The sequence below is a fragment of the Fusarium flagelliforme genome, assembly GCF_020744385.1.
Source record: "Fusarium flagelliforme strain FIESC 12 MPI-CAGE-AA-0113 chromosome Unknown B0J16scaffold_4, whole genome shotgun sequence".
Taxonomy (NCBI): domain Eukaryota; kingdom Fungi; phylum Ascomycota; class Sordariomycetes; order Hypocreales; family Nectriaceae; genus Fusarium; species Fusarium flagelliforme.
In genome coordinates this window covers 2,060,361-2,083,230 of record NW_025763506.1, presented here as the reverse complement: position 1 = coordinate 2,083,230, position 22,870 = coordinate 2,060,361, and the positions used below count along the sequence as shown (strand labels likewise).

Below are 22,870 nucleotides of genomic sequence, written 5' to 3'. Positions count from 1 at the left end.
GGCGATCACGGCAGAGCCTCATCTCGTGGCTCAGCATTTAGTTCTTTGCTGCGTTTTTTCCGTCCAAGGTCTTTCGCCCTGTTACTTTGTCTTTATCAAAGCGTGGAATGTACCTACCTATCTTGGTATAACATACACATACTGATAAGTCCTGGGCGATTGAGTTAGTGATTGCTCAGCCATGACTAGCTCTTAGGAATGCCCCGCTCTGTCGAAGCACACCCAAAGTACACTTACAACGTCTCAAGAGAACAACAAATACCTATGCAACATTTCCAAGGAACGAAACTTATCACAGACCCAAGGCTTAGCAACATAGGGTTGAAAAGACTGTCGCCTTTTCCGTACCTCTTCAGTGTAGGTATTGTACATTGACGGTATTCGCAGAAACACGAGCCAGGAAATTCCAGAGTCATATGGGTTGAAAGTAGGTATGTTTAACTTTGTGTTATCATCTCCAACACGTGGACAAACAATAACTGTAGAGCCAGACAACTTCTAAGCATAATCCAATCTCACTATGTGATCAGACTGGAGATGTTAACATGGATTACTATCTACTTTGGACCGAAAGAGTCCCACTTCCAGTAACGACCATCTTTCATCCCTCGAGCGATTCCGACTGGATAGAGCTTCCTCCGATCACTACTCATGTACCTTTTCGACAACACCCGGGCGCACAGTGCTGCTAGTCCACCTGTCGATTCAACATGTTGATTTGAGGCAGAGTTTCCAGCTTGAAATGGCTATTCTCACCCTATCAATCATCGACCTGCTTTTCGGAGCTTCGAAATGATCGGCTTCACCGTGGCGTATAGACACAGTCTATACACAATCACAATCGTTTCAACATGCCTGGCACCTTGAGATTGGTCTTCTGCGCAAAAGTTTGGGCTGAAGATTGTGCACCATGTGGTTATGGGTTTTCCAAAAGCAAGGCTTGGTTGCCCTTGGTGCAACCTGCCGTGTATGCGAATCACGATTTACTCTATGAGGCCTCATCTATTCTTCAGATGAGAAGCTGGCTATAAGAAGAAGTCATTGTTCTTCGAAATTATGATTCTGGATAGTTCAACCAGCATCTTCACTACAGCATCGACTACGATCGCATCATTCAAAAACACAACCATCTCTTAACTTTTCATCAACCATCAGTAATCATGCCTGCCGTCTTTTGGAGATGTGATTACTGCCACGGCGAAAACACATTTAACTGCGGGAAAATTTGCCAAAACTTCCCATGCCAGGCTGGTTACACCCAGACATGCCTAGTCTATGCTGTCTCTGTCAAAGGATAAGCATCCTGCTGCATGCGCACACCACACCGACGTCAAGGCTATCAAGAAACATGAAAGCGATGAGAACCATCTGATGGAAGCAAGTCTTAAGGAAACCTCATATTGTCCTGATGTGGGGAGAACCAGCACAGCAATTTTCCCTCTCATACGAGACAAATTCAATGTCTGTCGATTCGCAGCATACAGCAGGACTGGTTATCATGGAATTTAGAGAAAACGATGGATAACAGCACATCGACCTGGGACGTATCCTGCATCTCAAAGGCAATACGCTCGATCGCCATGATTGGACGTGTTGTACTTGGTCTTCTTTTCGTCCCTTAATCCTTCTTTCCCTTGGCAAAATTCTCTTCAGGTTTTGGCTTCGGTGGTTGGATATGTCTTTTCTTTGTTTCACACCTGCTTATTATGTATTGCTTCATATTGTGTTATCTGTTCTACCTTCTTTTTGTGTTTTACCACCATATGTTGCCCTCTTTCTTGTTCTTAGATTTCTTCTTGTGTTGCCTTTTGATCTAGATCGTTTGGCTCTCGCCTGTCTCCTGTTTTCTATTCCCACTTACATATAGACTTACAATACTATCACTAGTACTATGAACCATGTTTAAGTCGCCTATAGTGTCGCTGTTCTTATGAATCGACGCCTTCTTCTATTACCTTGCCAGTTCAATTACATAGTAGCCCTGGTAATGGATAGAGGAAATAACCCTTGATGAGAAGAGCGTGTGACCTACAGGGCCTGACTTTGGGCAATTATAAGATAGCGAGTAGCTAGAGGGACGGAGCAGATGTAAACAAAGCGCCAGTACTAGAATGGAGAAATAGTATAAGGAAACATGTCTTCAGACAAGAAGGGAGCCTTACGTTGGGATAAGAAAAAAGCTTCTGTGTGCCCGTCATTGGCTGAGGTGAGCCGGATGTCCTCACACAGTCATCGTTACTTTCAAGTTTACCTTCAATCGAGCAGAGCACTGCATTGTATGTGACATATCTTCAGAGCGAATTTATCTTCTGGAACATAAGCACAGGATTCTAGTGGTTATTGCGGGTGAAATGGAAGGCAGTTGATGGTTGTGCTGTCTCACCTCATCACATCCTGAGACAGCCGCCTTCCTATATGGGCAGCTGGGGACTTTCTCTTCGCAGCCACTTCCTCTCCTCATGTTTCTCCTGCCGTTTCTGGGCATAATCTTCTCAGCCCTGTCATCGAAGTTCCTATTCACTGTCGTTGACTTATGCTCAGTTCCCAGGCGCATACTGGTCTGTACCTAGGCACCTAACTAGGGGGGCAACACACGACACGACACGACATAAGTCGGAAACTTGTCCTGGGCAGTCAATCTTTTGTGTATCTCAAATAGCATGCCCACTTGTTTTCTCCAAGATATAACAAAGTATACCCATGGTCAAAACCAGAGCCATAATAAGTAAGGTCAATGCAGTATCAGCAGATCTTGATATCAGCAAGACTCAACATCCTTCCTATTATGTGTGTACATACCTTTGTAGGTAGGCATTGCACACTTGAGTCTAATCTTGTCCATCTTGTCTTTACAGTTTTGATCAATGCTCGAGTAAGGACGGCAAGAATTTAGCTACTTCGTCTGCCTTATTTTCGCCCTGCTCCGCCCATCAAGAGATACGAGGGAGTGGCCATGCGAAAACATGAAACTTGATGGTAGTGTCATATGTAAACGGCGCCTCGGCCATTCACAGATCATTTCTCCCACAACACCATGGCCACGATGAATAATACACAGAAGCATCATTACAGTACTTGATTGACAAGAAGGCATAAAACTAGATAAGCAAGGTTGCACATGTTCAAAACAGCCAGCCAACCAACCAATTCCTTATACTGTACAATGCCAGACCTCCCTTGTACGCCTTGGCGCCCGCAGATATAAAAGTAGTAGTAATGCCAACTGCGCGGGAAAAGCGCAGCAAATCCGAAATCCATATTCTCCTCTGACACCTCCTATTCCTGGTTCATGGCCTGGCCCAAAACAGCAATCCAGGTCCGTCAGAATGCCTCGTTTATTTGCAAACGTAAATCTCCGTCACAACATCGTCATCTCTTATCAATCCTTTAATCATCAGCTGCCACCAGAATCTCAGCTTCTCGGGAGATATCCAACGCCTTTCGGGGCGCCGAGTTTCGAGAAGAGGCCTTTCTGATACTGGCAGATGTCTTAGTAGTAGACTTGGTCACCTTCGTCACTGAAGCACCCTTTGCTCTGCTTGCTGCGACAAGACTAACACCCGATGCTCGCCCCGATACTCGCTTCTGAGGTGTGCGCGAGTAGGTTTGGATAACTCGCTTTGTCGTCGTCTTCTTGAGAATCGCTCCGGTTGAGACACGTCGCTTTGCAGGTGATTTGGAGCCCAGGGCTGCTTTCTTCGCGGTGGATGTGACCGTAGAAACACCCTTCTTGATAGCAGTCGCTGCACCCTTGGCAACCTTGGAGCCAGCATCCGATATGGCTCGCTTCACCCCCTTTGCAGGCTGAACCTTGCGCTTCTTAGCATTGTTACTGCCATCGCCCTCGTCCCCAATCAACTCCTTGAGCTTGCGTTTGCCTGCTTTCACAGCACCCTTGACCGCATTCTTGAGGTCCGTCTTAGGTTGCTTGACCTCCCGAGGCTTTGGGCCAAGGACACCGCGGCAGTTAGGTTCGCCGCAAAGACATTTCTGAACATTCTTCGCCGAAAAAGGATCGAAGTTATAATCGTATGTCAGCTCATCGCCTGTCATGATGGGTTTGTCGCCAGCAAACAGGGCCATTCGCGGCTGTCCGGAAACGATCCATTTAATCATTCTGCAATTTGGGTTGCAACTGTGATTCACGAAACGCGCGATGCTTCCTGTGGTGGCGTCTATGATCATATTTTGATCGAAGCTCATGAGATAGTAGCACTTTGCGTAGTCAGTATGAAGGTCCAATCATAACTGAGGAATAATCTAGAAACTCACCTCATTGTCTTTATAGACCTCCGTCATACGACGTTCACACTCCTCTTCAGTGATAATTTCTCCAGCGTACTCCATGATGATCTGGTTTGGTTTGAAGCATCGGTTGCTTCGTACACCGTGTCCACGGTCAGAGGTCTTGATTACCTCAACGCCGACTCGATACTTCCCACCGCGGTTGCGACGTGCCGTCAGAGTGGCAAATGCACGATTGGTGCAATACTGCTTGCCAGCGTTGCAGTTCTGTTCATCACATTCATACAGCATAATTCTGTTTTGACAGCTCTCTCCGCAGCCATCTTCTGGCTTACAGACACACTTGGAAGAGTAATCATGGAAGTGGGGCGACTTTCGCCAGTAGTCCTTAGATTCACCAATGAACCGATCTGGAATATATTAGCATTGGCTTTTGTGATCTTATTATTAAACTTACTCTTTGTCATCTTTTTCCATTCGTCGGGCTTGGGTTGACCCGGGGGAAGAGGGTTGCAGACTTGATAAGGAAGTTTGAAGTCGCGGCCGTCAATAAGCAGGCGTAGACCATTGAACATAGGCATGGGCATCGTCTTGTTGACACGACCGCTAGGGATCAGCTCGGGCAACTGAGCAAGACTTTTCTTCTCCGTCAGGGTCAATCCCTTAGATATGTCAATGGGGGCATCCTGGCCCGCGTAAAGACCTTTGTCGAGAAACTTCTTCACTCTACGCTTCCTCGGCCTGCTAACAAGTTCGGGCTCGACTTCCTTGTGCTCCTCGGTGGCTGGTTCTGGGTCTGGTTTCTTTTTTGATTGTGGTGCAGGAGCTTTGGGGTCGACAAACTTTCCATTAGACCAAACGCTCTGAATCACGGGTTTCTCGTCAATATGGGAAAACTCTTTCGTATCCTGCAAGCGTCTGAGCTCGCGTGACATTGGCGTCTCAACCTTGTCCACAGACTTGCGGCTGCGCTTAGTGACTTTAGACTTTTTGCTGACGGGCGTAACTACAGCAGGCACAATGACACTGGAGCGACGCGTTGAAGGACGTCTGCTTGGCAAATCTTCCTCCAAGATTCTTTGACGACGAGTGCGCGGAGAATCGAGTTTGCTGGCTGACTGTGTAACTCCGAGCGCGTCAATACCACTTCGGATGGTTTCGGGCGTAGCACCTTGAGCAGAGATGGAAGTTGCTGGACTATCGTTGGAATAAACTGGGCCAGAAACAGTTCGTCGTCGTCGTCGTCGGTCCGCTACAATGTCGCCTTTGGCGCGTCGCTTTCCGTGGCCGGCTGTACCACTCAATTGAACCAAGTTATATACAGGAGCGCTCACGCGGCTGCGGCGAGAGCGCACTGAGGCTGGCGGTGGCAGATCAACAGGGCTGGCGGACTGCGTAGGTTCGATCGGGTCGGATGGGATGGTCGCGACTTCAGGAGACTCGGGCTCGAGTGCAACGTGAACGACATCGCGCTTAGGTGATTCGGAGTGCAGGCTGGCTTCATCGGCAATGGTAGTAGGTGGTGTAGAGGTGGTTGACGCGACATTGGAGGAAGAATCGTCTGTGACGCTGACCTCAAAGGCGCCCTCGGAGGTCAAGACGAGTGCCATAGTGGCAGAACGAGAGGTCGTCTCAATCGTAACAGACTGGCTTTGACGCGAAAGGTTCAGCAACAAAATATCATCCGGGGTCAACTAAATGAATAAATAAAAGTGTAAGAAACGGAGATCCTGAATTATTAAAAACGTAAAACAGATAGAGAAGAGAGAAAATGTGGTAATCGATAGTTTAGTGGAAGAAAAGTAAAAAAGGCAAAAGATGGAGTGTGTAGAGAGGTAAATGAAGTGAGAAGTAAACGCGGCGCGCTCAGAGATGAGAGTGGGATTGGGAAGGAGAGAGTGGGCGACTAAGTTGAGTGCGAGTGGATGGTGCTTCCCCCCGCGCGCGCCGGTCCAACCCAGACTGGTCCAGGGCAGGCAAGAGCCAGGTCAAGGTCGAGGACTAGGAGGCTTGGTACGTACTCCAATAGTGAGGAAGGCAGGAAGGATCAGGTTCGGCGACCGAAACGAGAAAATGGAGAGTGTCAAGTATATGTGTAGGAAGGAAGACTCGGGGCTGGTATAAAGGTAGGTATACACAAAGCAGAAGAGAAGAAGAGATTTATACTGTACCTTTTCCAGTAGACGTGAACAAGAGTGAATCGCTATCGAGGCAGGAAGACGCGTATCAGAGATACAACTAAGGATAGATGAGAGTTGAGTTGATGGGAAGTTGGAGATGAGTTGAACGGACGCCGTTGTTGACCAGGTCGCGTCGTTTGGTTGATGTAGGTAGGGGAAAAGTGGGATAAGTGGCCAGGCCAGGTCAGGTCAGGGCGTAAGACAATAGGAAGGTAGGTAGCAAGAAAGCACGATAGAATGAGGGGCGTTACAAGGTAGGAGGGTTAAAAAAAAAGAGTTGAAAGTGATATAAAGAGTTTAATGGTGGAGAACAAAGCTTCGTGTGTGAGTGTAATACACGGAAGATGCCCTCTACCTCTATTGAGGTGTAGTTGTTAGGGGGAGGAAGAGAGAATTTGGAGGTTGGGAGGGACAAGGGAGTTCGCGCCTCTTACTATGGTGAGTAAGGTAGGTAGGTAGGCTAGACTGGGTTGAGTTGAGGCAAGGAGGGAAAAAAATCAGCAATTGGATGCGAGAATGAGCATGGCAGCCATGGCTGGCTGGCTGATTTTCAAGGTGAGGCAAGGTAAACGCGAGTTTCCTAGACCGAAACCAAAGATGGACCGACTGAGACGAGATGCACAACACTTAGTACTTTGGCCACTGTAAATGCAATCCGTTTGCAAAACTGTCCATGGTGTGGGAAAAATCGCATCGAGTCTCATGGCCGTATCCAAAAAGTCATTGCACTCATCCAAACTCGACATTGTTCGAGTTACAGATGCTGTCTCGAATATCCTTTGGCCGTGTGCTGCTTTGCCACTTTGCGCCTTGACGATATCTGACTCAGATACCACTGCACTTCGCAGAAATTAATGAGAAAGGTTTAATTCCTAGAACTAGAGGAACAATAGCAATCCAAGGCCCCAATGGATGAGTTCATAGTTTCCTTTGTCCGCCTATCCTGATATAGCCTCATTGACCCAACGGCTCGGCTACCAACAGGTTATAAGTGGCACATGCCAGCACAGACGTGATTGTCGAACAAAGAAGCATTATTCATAGCCTATTCAGATTATAGCATTTATTTCTAGAATGAAACAATTTTTGTTCTGGAAGTTTCTTGCGAGTGACGTTGCATTGCTCAGGGGCCAGAGCGCGAGTTACCTCCGAAAAGGGCGGGTACTGAGGTTCTCACAGACTCTCAAGCAACCAACACTAGCCGCCACAGGTAAGAGTTCGCAAGCTCACGGTGCATTTACATGAGCTTCTTTATAACCAAGTCCTCTAGAAATCACAAGGGATCAGAAGCGCGTCAATACTATCACATTTACGGCTTGGCATCTTGTCGTAGGTATGTTGCACCATCGGTCCTCTCATCCGCCAGATGACACTCACACTCCCTTGCAGCAGCACAAGCAGTGCTGCTAATGAATGTCTATAATTCTTCCTATCTCTTGCAACTCTTGCTTCTTTCCAACCATCGAGGTTTATCCAACATCGTTATATCCGGACCTGGGATATTAGTAACCCAAGATTCCCCATGTTACGAGCTTTACATCTAGGTCTCAGTCCCTTAAAACTTCAGGCACAACCCAAGACAATCATCCGTATATGTTATAACCATACTACATATTGCCTGAACCACCTATAACTTGCCTTACACTTTGCCCTGTGGAATCTGCTCCATATTTAACTGATCGCGACGTTTCCTGAATAAAGATAAAGTCAAATATATCACCACTGAACCAAGACTGGCCCTCATCTGCGCCATCGCAAACTCCACGCTGAAACCCATTCAAAAAAAATTCCTCCGTTCACTTCCCACCCACGACTTACCAGAACCTCTATGCAGTGTGTATGTTACTTTTGACTTTGCAATGCTCACGATATAAGGGACGGTATTCACCGAACAGGCATGTCTCCGAGGGCCTGCCGCCATGGCATCGACAAGACTACTGTGAGACCAATGTTCTTTCGGGACTTGTAAATTCACTGGATGATATGGCCTTGTCTGGCGCTGCAGGAACAAGGCATCTTTGCTTGTCGTGAATAGAATTTATGTCTCGACTCCCAATCTAATCTAGAATGAAACAACTTTGAGGCAACACTTCGCACATTAGGGTAGCGCCCAGCAGCTGAGGGGTATTGTTAATGGTATCGGATCGCATAGCTGCTTGTTGTATTTCACTCCATTCTCTCCTCCTCCTCGTACACGGTCACTCAAACAACACTCTCCTTCTTTTCCTCAACCTGGGTGGCAGTAGTATGGGCCTCCTTTTTCTCAGCCTCGTCATCTGGGTTGACTGCAAGCTTCTCGAGAGCTTCCTCAATAGGCTTCTCGCCAGCTTGCTCAACAGCCTTCTCTGCAGTCTCCTCCTTGGCAGCCTCAACAGGGGCGGGAACTGGTGCAGGAATGGCCTCCACAGTAGTAGGAGCTGATGAAGAGGCAGTCGGCTCACAAGGTACCACTGGCTCGGCAACGATGATGTTTTCTGTAGCGGGAGTAGCTTCAGTGGTGGTGGGAGCCTCATCGGCTGCACTGGTAGAGTGAGTGGCAATGGCAGCAGGCTCGGCCGCAGCAGACTTGGTGGAGGTCTCGCCAGCCTCATGGGTATCAGCCAGCAAAACGGTTTGGCCCTCCTTGACACTGGGCCCAAGGCCACCGTACTCTTTAGGCAAAGAAGGAACAATAGTCTTCAGTTCTGTAGCTAGAGTGGTGCCAGAGGTCATTGGGTGGAATTTGCGAAGGGTGGTAGGGGCAAGGAAGAGCTTCATGGCGCCGAACATCCATCCCATGATGGCAGGAACGTTGACAAAGTACTTATGGGCAAGCAGCTCTGGGTACGCCATGGAGAAGACGGAGATTGTCTCCTTGCTTGCAGCCTTCACGGCAGGATCCATGCGGAAAAAGCTGACATTAAGGTAGTCATGAACTTGAATCATTCGATAAGGATCCTCGCCTCCCTCAGGGATGGGCTCCGTGACCTCGTCCAGTTTGAGCTTCTGGACACTGAGTTCCATGATAGCAGCGCGCCACTTAATAAATCTGGCATGGTTAGCCAAGCTCTCACGTAGAGTTGGATAGACACTTACTCCTCGACGTTTCCAAAAGTAACCTTGTTGTTTTTGACAGCACCGTAAATATTCCACGTAATGACGGTCTCCTTGTTGTTCTCGCCATTGTGCACTGTGACAAAACCTAGATCGTTGAACTTGTCCTTGTCAAAGGTCTGAGTGACCAATGCAGTAGGGTTCATCTTCTTGCGCCACTCGAGAGCCTGAGTAAGCTGCTTCTCAGCGGCGACAGGATCATCGTTGTTGGCCCTCAGGAATTTCTGGAGGACGACCATAGTAGGGACATGGTCGATGTTGGACAGTTGAACTCCCCACATCTCCCCGTGTTGCGCCTTACCGCAGATGTCATCAAGGCGACCATTAAGCTTGGTCAGAGGCGTCTCAGGAGCAGCCTTTGCAGTAGCCTCAGTGGTGGGCTGAGTGACAGCGGGAGCTGCAGGAGTTTCTGCAGGAACGGCAGCGGCACCCTTCTTATCCTGCTCAGCAGTCATGATTGTGTGCGATGTGGTGATGAGTTAAGTAGGTTACGAGGATATGACTAGTCCGACTAGTTCCGGTGAATATCGAGGTTAGGTGGTTATAAAGTGTGAGAAATTGCCAGGTGTTTGTTTATGAGCCTGACTTGACGAGTCTTGTGACACGGGTCCTGAAAAAGATTTGTTTTTGGCAGAGAATGAGAAGTCAAGCAAGCGAGCGAGCCAGCAACGGGAAGGGTTGTCGGGTACAATAAACAAGGGGGGGAAAAGTAACAAACACGGGAAAATGAAACTCCTGTCGATGGACTGGTTTGTTCAGAAAAGAACCGAGTTCAAGCAAGGTACACAATGGACGAAGATAAGAGTAAATGGGCAGGTACAATACTGAGGTAGGTAGTAAGAAGGTGGCGTATTATTGAGAGAGACAAGACCGTTGGAGAAGCAAGTCCTTTCTAATGCGTAGGTAAATTCGTTGATACATTTCCAGCCTCACTTTTGTATAGCCCTTTATTACTAGCACAGCACAGCACAGCGCAATCAGTCCATTCCATTCCATGCTTGCTTGCCTTATGGAACCTGAAGCCAAGGGCAGGCGGGACCCGCGTCAATGTGTCGTTTCGGCAAGTGGAGATGACTGCCGTTACAGCATTGGATGCACCTTCTGATTGGATGACAATTAAACTCGCCCACATGGAGCAAGGTGAGCTTTAAGTCAGGGGTCGCTTCCAGCACTAAGGCCGCATCTGCCAGTAGGGAGCGAGAGTCCTGGACCCTAGCATCCATTCCGCCTGTTCAAGATTAATTAATCTTTATGCACACACCCACAGTTAGTTATCTGATAAGACGACAATTGGTAGGTGTCCCAGATAGGTAGTAGCTACAGGCATTGGTGATATTCATGGCAAGAGCACACATCACTCAATTTTTCCAGTAGAGTTTTTCTATTTTCTCTTTATTCTTTCCTGTAGAATTACCAGAAAATACAAGCAACAAGCCCAAACTAACTTCAAATCATGCCGGTGCTCCTTTTTATACAGACCTGGCAGTCATCCATCCCCGCCCGAAATCAAGTCAATCGTGTTTACTGCGCCGCAAGCTCTTCTTCCTCCCGTCTTCCTTGGGTCTCTAGCCTTGGCCCGAGAAGCGAGTGGACAAAATGCTGAGTGAGGCCCAAGAAACAGCGGACGAGGTAATGATCCGAGACACCTCAACGCCTTTACCCGTGGGGTCTTGGGTATGGAAAAGAGCCAGCGTTTTCTGTCGCCGGCTGAACAAATGCAGTGAAATGCTGAGATACAAAAAGGAAACCCGAAATGGAGATAGGGAAAAAAGCGATATGAAGTCGGCTAGCAGAACTGCGCTACCAGATGTTCATCACTTAGTTGTAACCGAGAGCACGGCCTAGAATTCGCTCGATGGCAGAAAGCTCGAGGTAGGCGCAATGGCCTAAAGACATTTCGTCGAATTGAGGCCCCTGGACATAGCTGACCTCATAGTAGAAGTAGCCCCAATAGTCATCGGTATCCTTAAGCGTCTCTTGGATCGAGGTACGCTCGTGGATGGGACGGACAAGGATGTCACGAGTAGTCTGCTCACGAATTAGGCGGATGTACCAGTCAACAAGATCGAGAGGTGTGTCTGGTTTGCGTGCGATGGCATACTGATGAACCCAGGAGTTGGCATTTGCAGGCTGTTCGTGACGACGCTGCTGCTCCGTGGGGTCCATCTGGACCATGAATGCAATGTTGTCCTTCTGAAGGATCGTAAAACCCTTGCAATCCATTGCAGTTCGCACGACACGCTGGAAAAGCTGAGTATTAAGGTTGACGGGGTCATCCTGCTGTGAAACAGATCGGCTGAGCAATCGAATAAGCTTGGTGGTAGCCTTATACATGGCACCACGTTGAGCAATCGTGACGTGGTTCGAGGAATACCAAGGAAACTTGCGCAGCGTGCTGATGAGACACTCATAGGGGCGTTGGGGACACTCCTTGGAGAAAGGTGATCGATGGGGAACTTCTACATGTTTGACAAGCATCACCATCTCCTCAGGAGAGATGAAGCCCTTGAAGTTAACCCAAGGCTCGTTGTTGTTGGTGGGAAGGACCTGGGGGTTGGCACCGTCCCAGAAAACGCCACGAGCAAGAGGGAAGAGCTCCTGCATAAGAGCAGCTTGGCTCGACAACTCGACCTCGACAGGTCGTTCACCCAAACGGCTGATACGGCCAACCTGAGTATACTGGTGGTGCTTCTCGGCACAACGCATAGCATCCTCCATTGTCACAAACTCCACAAAGGCATCCATGGTCTTGGACGTGGCCCGGTCCATGATGATGTGGATGGGCTCGTCACCATCGTTCAGCATCCGGCTATTACGGCCAATGAAGGCAACAACTTCGGAACGTTTGGTAGAAAACGGAATCTAGAACTATTAAAACAGAACAAACACCAGGATGGTAAAGAGAACTTACATTCTTGAGGCGAACAACGCCAGCAGTAGATGGCTTTGTAGATCCTGGGCCGCTCATGAATGGAAAAAAGTCAGAGCTCATAGCGGTTTCCAGAGTGGGTAGACCTGAATAGGTGCCTGTCAGCTCACATAGCTTGTGAGATCTGTTGCTGGTTAATGGCGCTGAGATCGCAGCAGTGAGCATGGCTTGCTGGACAGCAGGGGGAGGCAGGCTTGGGAATGGAATCAAGGCACTCGGCTCAACACGCTCAGGGCTTCCAAACGGGTCTCGAGGTGAGGCATGGTGAGCGACGGGGATGGTCTGCAAATCCAAGTTGAATCGTGGAGGAGGCAAACTGTCAACTGGCTGTCCAGATGTTCGGGGCGCGTAGTTACGCGGTTCAGTGAGATGGTGATTGGGGCCCGAGTTGGGAGTAGAGATCGAGCCATTCATGCGTTCGCCGCCTAGATGATGAGGAGTGTGAACGGGACTCATTAGGGAGAGGCCAGAGTGAAAGGAGACACTCTGAGGCAGGCCAGAACCATTTGGGTGTTGGGAGGGCGCCACAGGAGTGTAGAACTGCTGAGCGCCAGTGGCAGCTTCGGAACGAGCAGAATGCTGGCTTCCGGGTTGGACTGTCGAACTGTGACCATAGGGAGGAGACATCAGGCCAGTCGGTTCGACACAGTGAGAACTGGTGTTCTGGACGGGTCGACTGGGCTAAAGTTTCCCAAAATTAGCGACAAGTACATTAAAACATTTCTCATAAGGATTTGAGGACGACTGTAGACTTACATAAAGCTGAGCTCCGTGAGGGAGTCGGTTAGCAACGCCCGAGCTCCCAAGGCCTTGAAGATCACCATTCGAAACGATAGCGATTCCTTGGGTGAATCCGCTTGACATCGGCTGTGAAGAGCCGTTGGCAACAAAATACTGAGTGTTGCTGGTGAGAGCCGGGGCAGGTCCGTTGACCGCAACGTTGACAGCTTCATTGCCATTGACTATATGGTTACCGGTACCTTGAGCTTGGCCTCCCATCTAAGGGACCACAGCACATGAGTCGAGCGGCATAACCGGGATAGCGAGGTGGGAAATACCCTGCACAGGGCTATTTGGGGGTGCAACGGGTGGCTCGGGGATATTAGATACAGTTCCATCATCATGGGAGAGCTTGCCCATTGTTTCCGTACCGGCTTGCACATCGCCAAACCCACTGGCCTGGAGGGTATTGTTGAGGAACTGGTGAGCCGAGGGCATCCATGAGTTCGAGTTGAGGTTTGCTTGCATAGAAGACTTGGGATTGTTCCAGCCAGAAGTGTTTGGAGACAGACCGGGCCTGTGTTGGAAAGAAGGGATCCCGAAAGGCGGGTTAGAAGAAAGGGGGCCCGGATGCTGGACGGCGAAACTTCCTTGGGCCTTCTGGGGATGGTGGGTGTTGGACTGGCCCAAGAACTGTTCAGAGTGATTCGACATGTCTGAGTCTCAGGGCTAGAAATGGATATATTATCAACAAATTGTCGGCGTTGACTAGGATATTCAGGAGCTTACCATTAATACAATGTACCCTCAAATATCTGGTATGATCAGGGACACAAGACGATGTGTAAACTGGAACTGGGTTTTGATTTGGTGCTTAGGATAAATTGTTTGCCTTGAGTGTGAGGTTGAGGCTGAACGGAATGCTTAAACTCTGACGGCCAGAAGGTTTGTCGAGGGGGAAAAGAGAAGAAATCAGGGAAACAGTTGATAACCTTTCAACGACCAGAGCATTCGCAGAGGTGAATGCAGCAATAAAGCGATCACAGCGTAGGATGAAGACAACTCAAAAGAGCTAGCAAATGGCGAGTAGGGGATTTTTGGTGCAATGACTTGGTTGTGCCTAAGATGTGCGTTTCTGATGACCCCAACGCCTCGAGGCTCGAAATCAGAAACAGAGCCGAGGCAATAAAAAGGAGAAGAATGGGGAAGGGAAAGCTTAAGACTTGAAGAACGGGAAGAAGCGCTTGGCTTAGGAACCTGAATTGCTTCTCGAAGTTAGCGTTGTAGTGCGGGAGGCTGAAATGCTGAAAATCCCAAATTTGCAACGTGAAAGAAAAAAACAGCAAATGCGTGAGAGGATGGGGATACCTAGGATGATTGGGGTAACCAGGTGAAAACCACTGGAAGGTCAGCACTGGAGGTCACGCAACAGTCACTCCGATGTCCGTCTGCGGTGACAATCTCGTATTCTAGATTGTGACGGTTGTGGGTTGCAGCTTTGAGGATACGTGCGGTCGAAAGAGGGTAGGGGTGTTGAAGGATAGAGAGGTGGCGGATGCAAGAGGTTAGCAGCTCGGAGAAGAACAAGGTTGAATCAGTCTAGCGACTGCTTTCGAGAAGTCAAAAGCTGCACTGGATTCTGAAACGGAGGGTTTAAGAGATGGGAGATGAGAGCTGTGAAGGAGTTGGAAAAAGAAGAAGCAGGGGTGCGAAACAAGCGAACGATTGTTTCTTCAAGGCAACAAAGCAGTTCTTCTCCCGGGATTTCCTAACAGTGATTGGCAGTTACCGGCAGTGTTAGAAAACAAGATGAGGGATAGCAGTTCATTGCCAGTGATTAGTTCGCCGTTGGGACCGATAAGTTCAGCAGTGCCCAATAACACATGAAGCAACAGCAGAAATGCAAATGCAAACGAAATTACGGTCATGATAATGAATGAAGCTGGTGAACTATAATAGCTAAGGGATTGATACTCGGTCTACAATGGAGGGGTTGATGCTCAAAACGAAGCAGGCCCCATTCCGACAATCCAGCCTTTTACCCACAATAACAGAATTATATCAACAGCCGGCCTCAATAGAGGCATTGCTTACCTGCCTGTGTACCTTGCCCAATTATACGGGCGTTTCTTTTCAACAAGAGTAATGGTTGCTTCCAGAAAGATTCGCATTTCAATTCGGTATGGTCGGTAAAGTTTATGTCTAGGTAATATCGTTATCTTAAACCTTCCTGCTCACCACAGCATGAAGTTCGCTTCAGGATCTCTCCAGTTCAATTCCATCCTGGTCGGTAGCTTTTGCCTGTCCAAAAGAGCGTTGCGATAGCCGCTACTCCAAAGCGAACTCCATAGCGAACTCCAAGCCTCAAGCCAGCTGAGGGGTTTAGATTTAGTCGAACTGTTAATAGTCAGTATCGTCTAAAGAAGCCGCTGCGGCTTTGATTAGCGGGGTACTCACAGGTGTAAGGAAAGACTCGGCTACGAATCGTGCTCGAGCGTTCAACTGGAGTAAGGTCAGTATCAGTGGACATTACACTACGGTCTGATACTCACGAATAGCTTCATCTCGGAAATCTCCTTGTCAACCTCCTCCATAAACTGAATGATAAAGTCGACAAGCTTGTGCTTCAGCATTTCCTCAGTGTGGAAGTTTGTTATCAGGAAAGAAATGTCATAGCCCTATAACAGCGTCAGTTAGGGGTGCGTTGATAGCATGACATGGTAGGGCCTGTGACTGACCTTGATAGGTTTCCTCCGCAGAATGAAGAACGACTCGGCACGTTGCGTCAAGAATCTTGTAAACTTGTGTACCAATATATGCTCAATCTCGTCGGCTTGCTTGATCTTGATGCTGATGCGAACAGAGTTGATGCTGGGCTCGATTAAGACACGCTCGTTCTCGTTTCGCGCAATTGTCAATGGCTGCAGGAGGACCTCTGGAGATGTCTGTGCCTCAATCTCAGGGACATTGTGTCTCTCGGCAGTTTGAGAAGCAAAGTTGGATAGGGTGAGCGCGGCGGTCAAGCTGCTGCGTACGCATTGCAGGTAAGGTCGGAGGGATTGAGACTAAGCGGGGGATAGCTGTCAGCTTGCGGTCAGGTCCATAAGAGGACGATGAGGTTCTACCATGGCGAGAAACACGTCCTAGGACGGTCTAAACTGTCCGATAGAAGCACGTATCGAGATGTTGACGGAGAATACGGAGCTCGGCGGGGTCGGTCGACGTTGATGTTGACGTTGGAGGTTGGAGCTTCAACGACGTGAGGCGCAGTTCTTAATGAGGCGTCGCTACCTACCTACCTAATGCCTGACGTCTCCCTCTCCGGTGGGGCCGTCTGTAATGGGGTAACTTTGGAGAGAGCTTGACCCTCAAGAGCTCTCTGTGGCTTGTCTCGTCTCTAGCCACAGCTCGAAGCACACCGCTTTCCCCACTAATGATTCGCCTTCCTCCAGGTACCACTCGGTGACGCACCTCTAGCATCTTCTACGCCTCGTCCCTTACAAACGACACATTCGAGCACGGGAATGACATCCTGATCCTTCGTCTTCCTTCTTTCATTTCAATCTCTTTTTGTAACCCTGGTATTTGTGAAAAGAAGGCGAAAAGACGGCATCCTCTTTCCTCGACGACACAATCTCACTGTACCCCACCTCGAACTCAAGCTCCGGTCAACCAAAACCATGTCGACCATTTCAGGTCAGTTATTACTCTGCGCCGCACCTCGACAACTCCGTTGCAGAAACAACTGCTAACCTCCGCCAGTCGTGGTAAAACACCAGGGCAAAAAACACGATGTCGAGGTCGATCCCAGCTCCACCGGCGAGGACTTCAAGCTCCAAATGTTCAGCTTGACCAATGTGGAACCTGAACGTCAAAAGATCTTGATTAAGGGTGGCCAGCTCAAGGATGATGCCGACATGAGCAAGCTCGGCCTGAAGCCTGGCCAGGTCATCATGATGATGGGCACTCCAAGTGCAGGAGGTGGCGACCTTGTTCGACCAAAGGAGGCCATCAAGTTTGTCGAGGACATGACGGAGGCCGAGCAAGCCCAACAAGTTGGTGCGACCCCTGCGGGTCTCATCAACCTCGGAAACACATGCTATCTTAATTCAACCCTTCAGACTCTCCGCTTGATTCCCGAACTTCAAGATGCTCTAGTCAAGTACAGTCCCGACAGTGGCAGCAGCAGCAACTTCGTCATGACAGGCCCCAACATGGACCTTGCATCTCAACTCTCCAACCTGTACAAGAGGATGGGAGAAACACAAGATTCTTTTCCTCCTATGAACTTCCTGAGCGCTCTACGAGCCGTGTTCCCTCAATTTGCGGAAAAGTCCAAGACAGGACAAGGGTATGCCCAGCAGGACGCAGAGGAGGCTTGGTCACAGATTGTGCAGCAACTTAACCAGAAGCTCCGAATCACGGGTGGCGAGAGCACGCCCGAGTCATCCTTTGTGGAAAAGTACATGTCCGGTGAATTTTCTTCGGTAATGGAGTGCGATGAGGAAGAAGCTCGCAACGGGGGCGAACAGCCCATCATTAACAAAGAGGGCTTCGCCAAGCTCAACTGCCACATCGATAGCTCTACGAACCATCTGCGAGACGGTATTCTTGCCGCACTGAAGGAGAAGATTGAGAAAAAGTCGGACGTTCTAGGCCGCGATGCCACCTACACCAAGACTTCCAAGATTTCTCGTGCTCCTAAATACTTGACTGTGCACTTTGTGCGCTTCTTCTGGAAGCGCGAGACGCAGAAAAAGGCCAAGATTATGCGAAAGGTCACTTTCCCAAAGGAGCTCGACATTGTGGAGTTCTGTTCCGATGAGCTGAAGAACGCTCTCATTCCTGTGCGCGACAAGGTTCGCGAGATTCGCAAGGACGAGGAGGATATTGAGCGTGCTCGCAAGCGACGTAAGAAGACGCACGACCAAGATGTTGGCGATATTCCTGGCGGTGCTGGTCTCCCTACCGAGAAGGAGAAGAAGGAGGACGCTAAGAAATCAGCGGATGGAGACACCGTCATGGGTGAGGAGGGCGAAACGTACAAAACGGATGCCGATATCGAGGCTGAGAGAAACGCTTCTATTATCGAGGCCAAGAAGGAGCTAAATGCACTTATCAACCACGACCTACGCAACGACGATGGCGCAAACCAGTCTGGTCTTTACGAACTCAGAGGTGTTGTAACACATCAAGGTGCCAGCGCAGACAGCGGGCACTACACTTCTTACGTCAAGAAGTCTGCCCCTGTTGACCCCAAGACTGGCAAGAAGGGTGAGGAGGATGGCAAATGGTGGTGGTTCAACGATGACAAGGTGACAGAAGTGGAAGCCGAGAAAATTGACACTCTCGCCGGTGGCGGTGAGTCTCACTCGGCTCTGATTCTCCTTTACCGTGCCATCCCTTTGCCCTCTGCCGAGGGTGTTGTGGAGTAGGCACGATAATTGAATAGGCGATCACGGCGTACATAGAAGGGTCTCGTTACCTGTGCACAGGCAGGCGGGGAATTGTCGAGTCAACAGGACAGGAAGATGGCATGATCAGCCCGGCGTAAGGGAGAGCATAGCAAATAAACACCAAATTAACAAGATATAACTTTTAACGTTGTTGATGTACCGACAGAATATTTGGCACGCCCATGTTTGCTCATCTTTCATGTCTGGTCACACGAACCTCTGCTCCAGTGATACCAACTCCCCGTTTCTACCCAGTAACGCCAACACCTGTACCCAGGCTCTAATGCAATATTCATAAGAGTTACAAGATGATAGTACAATAGCATCAACTCAAAGGTCGTCGCTATGATGAGTCGCTGTCCTTTCTTGCTTTTTCAGCTTCGCGTTCTTTAACACGAAGGTCAAAAGCATCCATTTTTCTTTGTAGAACTGCCTTTTGCGAAATTAAAGACTTTCTTTGAGAAAGCAAGGCAGCGATTTGCTCGTTGGGTGAGGTTGCGCGAAATTCATGAATGGCCTGTCCCAATCATTAGTAGGTAATTCCTAGGAGAGTGATGGGCAATTCCCTACCTCCTTCTTCTCGTTATCTGTCTTAAGCTGTGCGCCGGTGATGGTTCCGGCAAAAATGCATGCTGCAAAGGCAACAGCCCAGACACCACGTTTGAACTTTTCCTGCCGTGTCCACTGATGAACAGCCATTGTATATTGAATAGTAGGCCGTTTCGCGTGATTGGGTCACAGACGTCACCAATACTGCCGCCAGACCTGCTTTGAAAGCTCTTTACGCTGTCGAGGCGAGTAGCTTGAAGAGACCGAAGTTGTTATCGAAGTTCTGGACACCGTCGAGCCCAACCTACGTCGTGACGGCGGAGGTACAGATGGTGGTTCCAGTATGGGAGAGGTAATCTTGAGCTCGATTGAAAGAGTCGGCGGCGGCGGATCTTGGTGAACTTCGGCGACGGACCGGTGCCGGATTACGGAGGAAGAATTGTCGGCATCGCGGAGATTGATGGGGGCGACCGCCGGGTGGATCTTTGGCAATGGTATAGGTATAGGATTAGTGACGGTTCTGACTAAGCAAGATGCAGCTGAAGCTACAGCGGGGAGGGGCATCGCGGGGGAGTGAAGTTTCGCTGATGTCACAGGAGAAGCGAAGGAAAGAAATTTGATGAGAAATTCAAGTTTTTTTCTTGATGGCATTATTTCGATATTTATAGGAGGTCTATTTATTTTAGAGGATAAACCTGGGTGCTTAGGTACCTAGGTATGATAGAGTTCTAGGAAGATTGGAAAGTTTGATTCAGAGCTCGAGTCTGTCGAGGCGGGTAGGTGAGCTGATTGAAGAGAATGGAAGCTACAACTGGCTGTATATCCAACCCATTCGATGTAAAAGCACCTACCTAATATCCATTCCCGATCGGCATTCTGTAAGCGGTCAACTTGCTTGTTCGAGCTCTGAATGATTCTCCAAGAAAAGAAGCTGCATTACCCGAAATACCCTTAAGCGTTACCCACTGTCAGCCATTACAAACGTCAAGCGGTCTCCATTCACTGGATTACAACTGCCATCTAGTCTTGGTAAACAAATTATTAAGAGGCACATGGACGGGATGCGTTGGACGGTGACTGCCCCTCCCCCGGGGGACCTTCCCTGACTGATGGTACAGCGGGGTTTGTCACTCAAACGTAATCCATCCATCCATCGCAACACCAAAAACAAGATTGGAGATACTCCATATTTCCTGGTCCCCATCGCTCTCTTTTCCTCTTCTTTTGTTTCTTTCGAACCTCTTCTTGTAAAATACTCCATCTTTGACACGATTTTCATGTGCGAGCAATAGCAGGCCCTCTCTTCTGCTTTGTTCAACGTTATCTTCCGACTCTTGAACCTTCGAGCGTGGTTCGTTTAATCCCCCCCATCTCAGGCCATATTACCGTTAGACCATCTTCCTACCCTTTATTTAAATAATCGTGTTAACCCAATCAAGGCCTTGTCAGACAGTTCCGCACAACCCGGAGGGTTTTCTCACTGTTCTTCTGGCCAGGCTTTGAGTGAGCTATTCAACCCATCACTCAGCACTAAATCATGTCGACCCCACGCGTTTTCCTTGTTCGCCATGGCGAGACGGAGTGGTCGCTTGATGGTCGCCATACTGGTTTGACTGATATTCCTCTCACTGCCAACGGTGAGAAGCGTGTAAGAGCAACTGGAAAGGCTCTTGTTGGCCCAGATCGTCTTATTGCTCCAAAGAAGATCGCTCATATGTGAGTCACTCTCCCTTACTTCTGTTCTATTTCGAGCAAGCATCGGTGCTCTGGTGTGTTGGTGCTTTTCATCTGGATCCTGATCTTGTCGATACGTTTCTTCAACTCATAGATACGCTTCGTTAGCCGTACCACTTATCCGCTGCTTTCACCCTCGTCACTCTGTCTATGACCAAGCTGATATGTCTTACAGATATGTGTCTCCCCGGAGACGCGCTCAGCGCACGTTTGAGCTGCTCAACCTTGGGCTGAACCGCCCTCTTCCGTGGACACCACATGGCTCCCCCAATGGTACCGGTCTCCAGTGTGAAGCTGAGGTTGAAGTAACTGAATATATCCGGGAATGGGATTATGGTGACTATGAAGGCATCACATCTCCTGATATTCGCAAAATCAGAGCCGAACAAGGAATCAAAGGGTCCTGGGATATTTGGAAGGACGGCTGCCCCGGCGGAGAGTAAGTACGACAGCATGCGACCTACCCTATACTACTATTATATCTTTCAGCAATGAATTTCCCCAAGTCTAACACTCCAACTAGGAGTCCAAACGACGTCACCAGAAGAATCGACCAATTGATCGAAGAGATTCGGGAGAAATGGCATAAGCCAGCTATGGACAAGGGAAGTAACCAGTGTGGCGACGTTTTACTTGTCGCTCATGGACACATCCTCCGCGCTTTCGCCATGAGATGGGCCGGCTACGCTTTACACGAAGGCCCAACCTTTTTGCTGGAAGCAGGCGGTGTCGGAACCCTCAGGTAAGTTACAGCATGGTCATTTCGAACCTGTTGCTTCAGCTAACGCTGCTATAGCTATGAGCACCATAGAATTGAAGAGCCAGCTCTCGTGCTGGGTGGTGCTTTTGTGGTTGAACTTGACGGCCAAGATAATTAGCCATCTCAATGCCCTAACAATTGATAGATTACTAGACTATAGAGCCAGTCGTTTAATGATATGTTTTCTTTGAGATCGCCTGCACCAACCGTAAGCCAAGTCAACCTAGTCCGGAGATGGCAATACCTAATCTCCCAACGATCAGACCCTAACATAACATTACCTCAGTCATTCCACCACCAACAAATGTTTCAAGAATCGAAGCTGGCCTCGCACAGACAACGCCAGGTCTCGAGATAGAGGACCTACTGTACTTATGCTGGCGTTGTTGACGGAAATGACTAAACCTCCGTTCGGTGTGACCGCCTTCAACATTCGAATGTGTTTCACTTCCGCCCTTTATTCATCAACCCGCATGCCACTGTAATGACGGGCGTGTAGCGAAACGCTATGATAGCACAACGCCTCGTCGCACAACTCAGTCGCCCCCGTGAGTGGGCGTTCTGGAAGCACGGATGAGGCTGAAAAGAGCGGCACGCACATGACATCCCTCTCTCATTCCCAGACACCGGATCGCGCCGCACCGGACGAGCCAGTGCCTCCCTCCTTCTGGAGTCTGTCCTCTCAGCTCTAAGACGTCAAGTCTAATTTCGCATAGCTTACGCAGAGTAATGTGCCAAGCATAGTTCACCGCATCCCTCGATAGCAAAAGTATCTTGGCTATTGCCGGATGAAGAATGTTCGCACGCCGCATCATGAACAAACTTTTCTCGGCAGACTGTAAGAGCGGAACGGGACGTGCCAGCTGGAGGAAGGGTGTACCACGGGGCTACTCAGAAGTGAGGTTATTCAAATATTGACTTGGGTCTATGTACTACAACTTAGCAGAGCAAGAGCTGTACAACACCCGCCGGACTGGTAGTAGCCTCCAAGCATAACCGGCCGTATTTCCATACCATGACCGGACTTCTGAATAAGTTAGACCGTTTCTGGATTGCAATTGGGTTTGAGATACGAGATTGAGTGCAGATGTCATTCCAGTGCCCGGTGGTGATGTACTGTCATGTACATAGACGATCGCACGAGGCGTTAGCTTCCCTACACATGGATAATTGGAGGACAACACACTGTCACCTGCATTGTAGG

At 49.0% G+C, this 22,870-nt stretch overlaps 7 protein-coding genes across 7 annotated transcripts; 2 read left to right on the top strand and 5 right to left on the bottom strand.

Annotated features, from left to right (window-relative positions):
- Positions 1 to 3,061: 3,061 nt before the first annotated feature.
- On the bottom strand, positions 3,062 to 5,986 carry B0J16DRAFT_127750 (uncharacterized protein). Its single transcript, XM_046121726.1, has 3 exons — positions 4,703 to 5,986; positions 4,273 to 4,655; positions 3,062 to 4,215 (listed from the first exon to the last, which is right to left on the bottom strand). The coding sequence occupies exons 1-3, from the start codon at positions 5,853 to 5,855 to the stop codon at positions 3,388 to 3,390; spliced, it is 2,364 nt and encodes a 787-aa protein (XP_045982939.1). The 5' UTR covers positions 5,856 to 5,986; the 3' UTR covers positions 3,062 to 3,387.
- A 2,555-nt stretch (positions 5,987 to 8,541) lies between these two features.
- B0J16DRAFT_127742 (CRAL-TRIO domain-containing protein) lies at positions 8,542 to 10,171 on the bottom strand. The gene is made up of 2 exons (XM_046121725.1): positions 9,501 to 10,171; positions 8,542 to 9,453 (listed from the first exon to the last, which is right to left on the bottom strand). Exons 1-2 carry the CDS (start codon positions 9,971 to 9,973, stop codon positions 8,628 to 8,630), a joined length of 1,299 nt encoding a protein of 432 aa, XP_045982938.1. The 5' UTR covers positions 9,974 to 10,171; the 3' UTR covers positions 8,542 to 8,627.
- Positions 10,172 to 10,996: 825 nt separating this feature from the next.
- B0J16DRAFT_127735 (uncharacterized protein) lies at positions 10,997 to 13,178 on the bottom strand. Its single transcript, XM_046121724.1, has 2 exons — positions 12,430 to 13,178; positions 10,997 to 12,380 (listed from the first exon to the last, which is right to left on the bottom strand). Exons 1-2 carry the CDS (start codon positions 13,072 to 13,074, stop codon positions 11,337 to 11,339), a joined length of 1,689 nt encoding a protein of 562 aa, XP_045982937.1. The 5' UTR covers positions 13,075 to 13,178; the 3' UTR covers positions 10,997 to 11,336.
- Positions 13,179 to 15,074: 1,896 nt separating this feature from the next.
- Positions 15,075 to 16,502, bottom strand: B0J16DRAFT_341304 (uncharacterized protein). Its single transcript, XM_046127803.1, has 5 exons — positions 16,293 to 16,502; positions 15,906 to 16,232; positions 15,720 to 15,845; positions 15,625 to 15,669; positions 15,075 to 15,564 (listed from the first exon to the last, which is right to left on the bottom strand). Exons 1-5 carry the CDS (start codon positions 16,293 to 16,295, stop codon positions 15,556 to 15,558), a joined length of 510 nt encoding a protein of 169 aa, XP_045982936.1. The 5' UTR covers positions 16,296 to 16,502; the 3' UTR covers positions 15,075 to 15,555.
- A 138-nt stretch (positions 16,503 to 16,640) lies between these two features.
- B0J16DRAFT_362759 (uncharacterized protein) lies at positions 16,641 to 18,757 on the top strand. Its single transcript, XM_046129831.1, has 2 exons — positions 16,641 to 16,863; positions 16,930 to 18,757. Exons 1-2 carry the CDS (start codon positions 16,848 to 16,850, stop codon positions 18,600 to 18,602), a joined length of 1,689 nt encoding a protein of 562 aa, XP_045982935.1. The 5' UTR covers positions 16,641 to 16,847; the 3' UTR covers positions 18,603 to 18,757.
- Positions 18,758 to 18,784: 27 nt separating this feature from the next.
- Positions 18,785 to 19,702, bottom strand: B0J16DRAFT_127695 (uncharacterized protein). Its single transcript, XM_046121722.1, has 2 exons — positions 19,194 to 19,702; positions 18,785 to 19,140 (listed from the first exon to the last, which is right to left on the bottom strand). The coding sequence occupies exons 1-2, from the start codon at positions 19,320 to 19,322 to the stop codon at positions 18,967 to 18,969; spliced, it is 303 nt and encodes a 100-aa protein (XP_045982934.1). The 5' UTR covers positions 19,323 to 19,702; the 3' UTR covers positions 18,785 to 18,966.
- An 878-nt stretch (positions 19,703 to 20,580) lies between these two features.
- On the top strand, positions 20,581 to 22,021 carry B0J16DRAFT_127657 (histidine phosphatase superfamily). Its single transcript, XM_046121721.1, has 5 exons — positions 20,581 to 20,888; positions 21,082 to 21,345; positions 21,430 to 21,648; positions 21,703 to 21,874; positions 21,930 to 22,021. The coding sequence occupies exons 1-4, from the start codon at positions 20,710 to 20,712 to the stop codon at positions 21,782 to 21,784; spliced, it is 744 nt and encodes a 247-aa protein (XP_045982933.1). The 5' UTR covers positions 20,581 to 20,709; the 3' UTR covers positions 21,785 to 21,874; positions 21,930 to 22,021.
- Positions 22,022 to 22,870: the final 849 nt, after the last annotated feature.

Coding starts and splice junctions, on each gene's coding strand:
- B0J16DRAFT_127750 (XM_046121726.1), bottom strand. CDS start 5,855: ATGGCACTCGTCTTGACCTCCGAGGGCGCCTTTGAGGTCAGCGTCACA. Junction 4,656..4,702: donor ATGGAAAAAGATGACAAAGA/GTAAGTTTAATA, acceptor AATATATTCCAG/ATCGGTTCATTGGTGAATCT. Junction 4,216..4,272: donor AGGTCTATAAAGACAATGAG/GTGAGTTTCTAG, acceptor GACTACGCAAAG/TGCTACTATCTCATGAGCTT.
- B0J16DRAFT_127742 (XM_046121725.1), bottom strand. CDS start 9,973: ATGACTGCTGAGCAGGATAAGAAGGGTGCCGCTGCCGTTCCTGCAGAA. Junction 9,454..9,500: donor ACTTTTGGAAACGTCGAGGA/GTAAGTGTCTAT, acceptor TAACCATGCCAG/ATTTATTAAGTGGCGCGCTG.
- B0J16DRAFT_127735 (XM_046121724.1), bottom strand. CDS start 13,074: ATGTCTCCTCCCTATGGTCACAGTTCGACAGTCCAACCCGGAAGCCAG. Junction 12,381..12,429: donor GCGTTGTTCGCCTCAAGAAT/GTAAGTTCTCTT, acceptor TAATAGTTCTAG/ATTCCGTTTTCTACCAAACG.
- B0J16DRAFT_341304 (XM_046127803.1), bottom strand. Junction 15,846..15,905: donor TGCGGAGGAAACCTATCAAG/GTCAGTCACAGG, acceptor ACGCTGTTATAG/GGCTATGACATTTCTTTCCT. Junction 15,670..15,719: donor TTTCCGAGATGAAGCTATTC/GTGAGTATCAGA, acceptor ACCTTACTCCAG/TTGAACGCTCGAGCACGATT.
- B0J16DRAFT_127695 (XM_046121722.1), bottom strand. CDS start 19,322: ATGGCTGTTCATCAGTGGACACGGCAGGAAAAGTTCAAACGTGGTGTC. Junction 19,141..19,193: donor CAGATAACGAGAAGAAGGAG/GTAGGGAATTGC, acceptor TGATTGGGACAG/GCCATTCATGAATTTCGCGC.
- B0J16DRAFT_127657 (XM_046121721.1), top strand. CDS start 20,710: ATGTCGACCCCACGCGTTTTCCTTGTTCGCCATGGCGAGACGGAGTGG. Junction 21,346..21,429: donor GACGGCTGCCCCGGCGGAGA/GTAAGTACGACA, acceptor CACTCCAACTAG/GAGTCCAAACGACGTCACCA. Junction 21,649..21,702: donor GGCGGTGTCGGAACCCTCAG/GTAAGTTACAGC, acceptor ACGCTGCTATAG/CTATGAGCACCATAGAATTG.